The sequence below is a fragment of the Gobio gobio genome (assembly GCF_949357685.1).
Source record: "Gobio gobio genome assembly, chromosome: 21".
NCBI classification, from domain to species: domain Eukaryota; kingdom Metazoa; phylum Chordata; class Actinopteri; order Cypriniformes; family Gobionidae; genus Gobio; species Gobio gobio.
In genome coordinates this window covers 6,235,709-6,238,208 of record NC_137117.1, presented here as the reverse complement: position 1 = coordinate 6,238,208, position 2,500 = coordinate 6,235,709, and the positions used below count along the sequence as shown (strand labels likewise).

The window sequence follows — 2,500 nt, the reverse complement described above, 5'->3', positions numbered from 1 at the left end:
GCACACACTCTGGCACAGGCACACACTCTGGCACAGGCACACACTCTGGCACAGGCACACACTCTGGCACAGGCACACACTCTGGCACAGGCACACACTCTGGCACAGGCACACACTCTGGCACAGGCACACACTCTGGCACAGGCACACACTCTGGCACAGGCACACACTCTGGCACAGGCACACACTCTGGCACAGGCACACACTCTGGCACAGGCACACACTCTGGCACAGGCACACACTCTGGCACAGGCACACACTCTGGCACAGGCACACACTCTGGCACAGGCACACACTCTGGCACAGGCACACACTCTGGCACAGGCACACACTCTGGCACAGGCACACACTCTGGCACAGGCACACACTCTGGCACAGGCACACACTCTGGCACTGGCACACACTCTGGCACTGGCACACACTCTGGCACTGGCACACACTCTGGCACTGGCACACACTCTGGCACTGGCACACACTCTGGCACAGGCACACTCTGGCACAGGCACACTCTGGCACAGGCACACACTCTGGCACAGGCACACTCTGGCACAGGCACACTCTGGCACAGGCACACACTCTGGCACAGGCACACACTCTGGCACAGGCACACACTCTGGCACAGGCACACACTCTGGCACAGGCACACACTCTGGCACAGGCACACACTCTGGCACTGGCACACACTCTGGCACTGGCACACACTCTGGCACTGGCACACACTCTGGCACTGGCACACACTCTGGCACAGGCACACTCTGGCACAGGCACACTCTGGCACAGGCACACACTCTGGCACAGGCACACTCTGGCACAGGCACACACTCTGGCACAGGCACACACTCTGGCATAGGCACACACTCTGGCATAGGTCTGAACTGTCATTAGTGCATGTGTGCACATGTCCCTCAGTTAGCTTGTGTGTCCAAAGCATTTTTATCCATTTCTATGCTGTTCAGTGAGGCTCATATGATCTGCAGAACTGTGACTAGCGTCTGATTCCACGAACATCATGTTTCTGAATAAGTATAAATGCGGACACAATGTCACAGACTTGCTCTGGCTCTGGTTTTGGATGAAGAGATGAACTAGTCTTCGTTTGCTATCATTATTCGCAGTACAAGCAGAATGTGACGTTTGGTTGGTGTGGTGTTTGTCCCGCCCCTCCTCCACTGTGATTGGACGGCTTGGTGAAAAGCCTCTGGAAAAAGCGCTTTGGGACACACGGCTTTAGCATGAACGTTACACACATCATGTAAACAGTGTGAAGAGCTGTACGTACGTTGTTGTGTATGAAGAGTCGTAGGCGTGTGTGTGGGTAGTTCAGCGTCACGAGCCTCTCCAGAAATTCTTCCAGAAATGGCGTCGGCTGCTCGATAAACACAGCGATGTGGACCAGCGGCATCTCCTCGTCCTACACACACACACACATCTCGGTCATAATTCATCCTCATAAACCTGTCAGTCATGTCGAGTGTGTTAATATTGGGACACTCACAGACAGATGACTCAGGTCCAGCAAATCATCGTCACAGTTCCCACACCCGTTCTCGTACGTCCACGCCGTCGGCACATAGTTACCCAGATAATTCAGCTGGAGCTACACACACACACACACACACACACACACACGTCATTCATGCAAGTCTAGATCCCAGTCTGATGGGTGTGTGTGCATTAAATGCGGGCATAACTGTAGGATTACTGTGCAGAATGTTTGTGTTTACCTTAGTTGGCCCGTTGCCATGGATAACGACAGGAAGTGTGTCATACACCACGTTCCGAGCTCTGACTCTGGATTTCTCGAACTTCAGCACCACTTCCTCTGGAAAAACACACATCCATCACAAGCACGGAAAACACGCAGAATCACAACAGGCCTACACATACGCCACCGCTTTTGGAGAATGTGTGAATTTGACGTTACAAAGATAAATTCATCCTGACACGATCAGACATTTTTTGCAACGAGTCTCCTTTTTTAAATTGTTTTCTATGGCAGTGAGTGTATTCACGTGCTGTTGTGCGTCCCTGTGTGTGTGATAATGAGTGTGTGTGTGTGTGTGTGTGTGTGTGTGTGTGTGTGTGTGTGTGTGTGTGTGTGTGTGAGAGAGAGTGAGTGAGTGAGTGAGTGAGAGTGTATGAGAGAGTGAGTGAATGTGTAAGATTGTGTGTGTGTGTGTGTGTGTGTGTGTGTGTGTGTGTGTAAGAGAGAGTGAGTGTGGGAATGTTTTTGTGAAATATCAGGACACAAATGTGTATTAATGACACTGGTATTACAAAAAGAGGGTGAAATATGAGGACGTTCCCCATGTCCTCACTTTTCAAAATGCTTATAAATTACACAGAATGAGGTTTTTTTCACAGAAAGTAAACTGCACAGTCTCCTGTGATGGGTAGGTTTAGGGGCAGTGTGTGTGTGTGTGTGTGTGTGTGTGTGTGTGTGTGTGTGTGTGTGTGTGTGTGTGTGTGTGTGTGTGTGTACATGTTTTTCTAGCCTGGT

General features: G+C 51.0%; 1 protein-coding gene across 1 annotated transcript in view; it reads right to left on the bottom strand.

The window, feature by feature from the left end:
* Positions 1-2,500, bottom strand: part of plod3 (procollagen-lysine, 2-oxoglutarate 5-dioxygenase 3) — a 39,004-nt gene that overhangs the window by 30,544 nt on the left and 5,960 nt on the right. Inside the window, 3 exon segments of the mRNA XM_079802761.1 lie at positions 1,280-1,411; positions 1,496-1,597; positions 1,725-1,822. Coding sequence (XP_079658887.1) covers positions 1,280-1,411; positions 1,496-1,597; positions 1,725-1,822 — 332 coding nt within the window.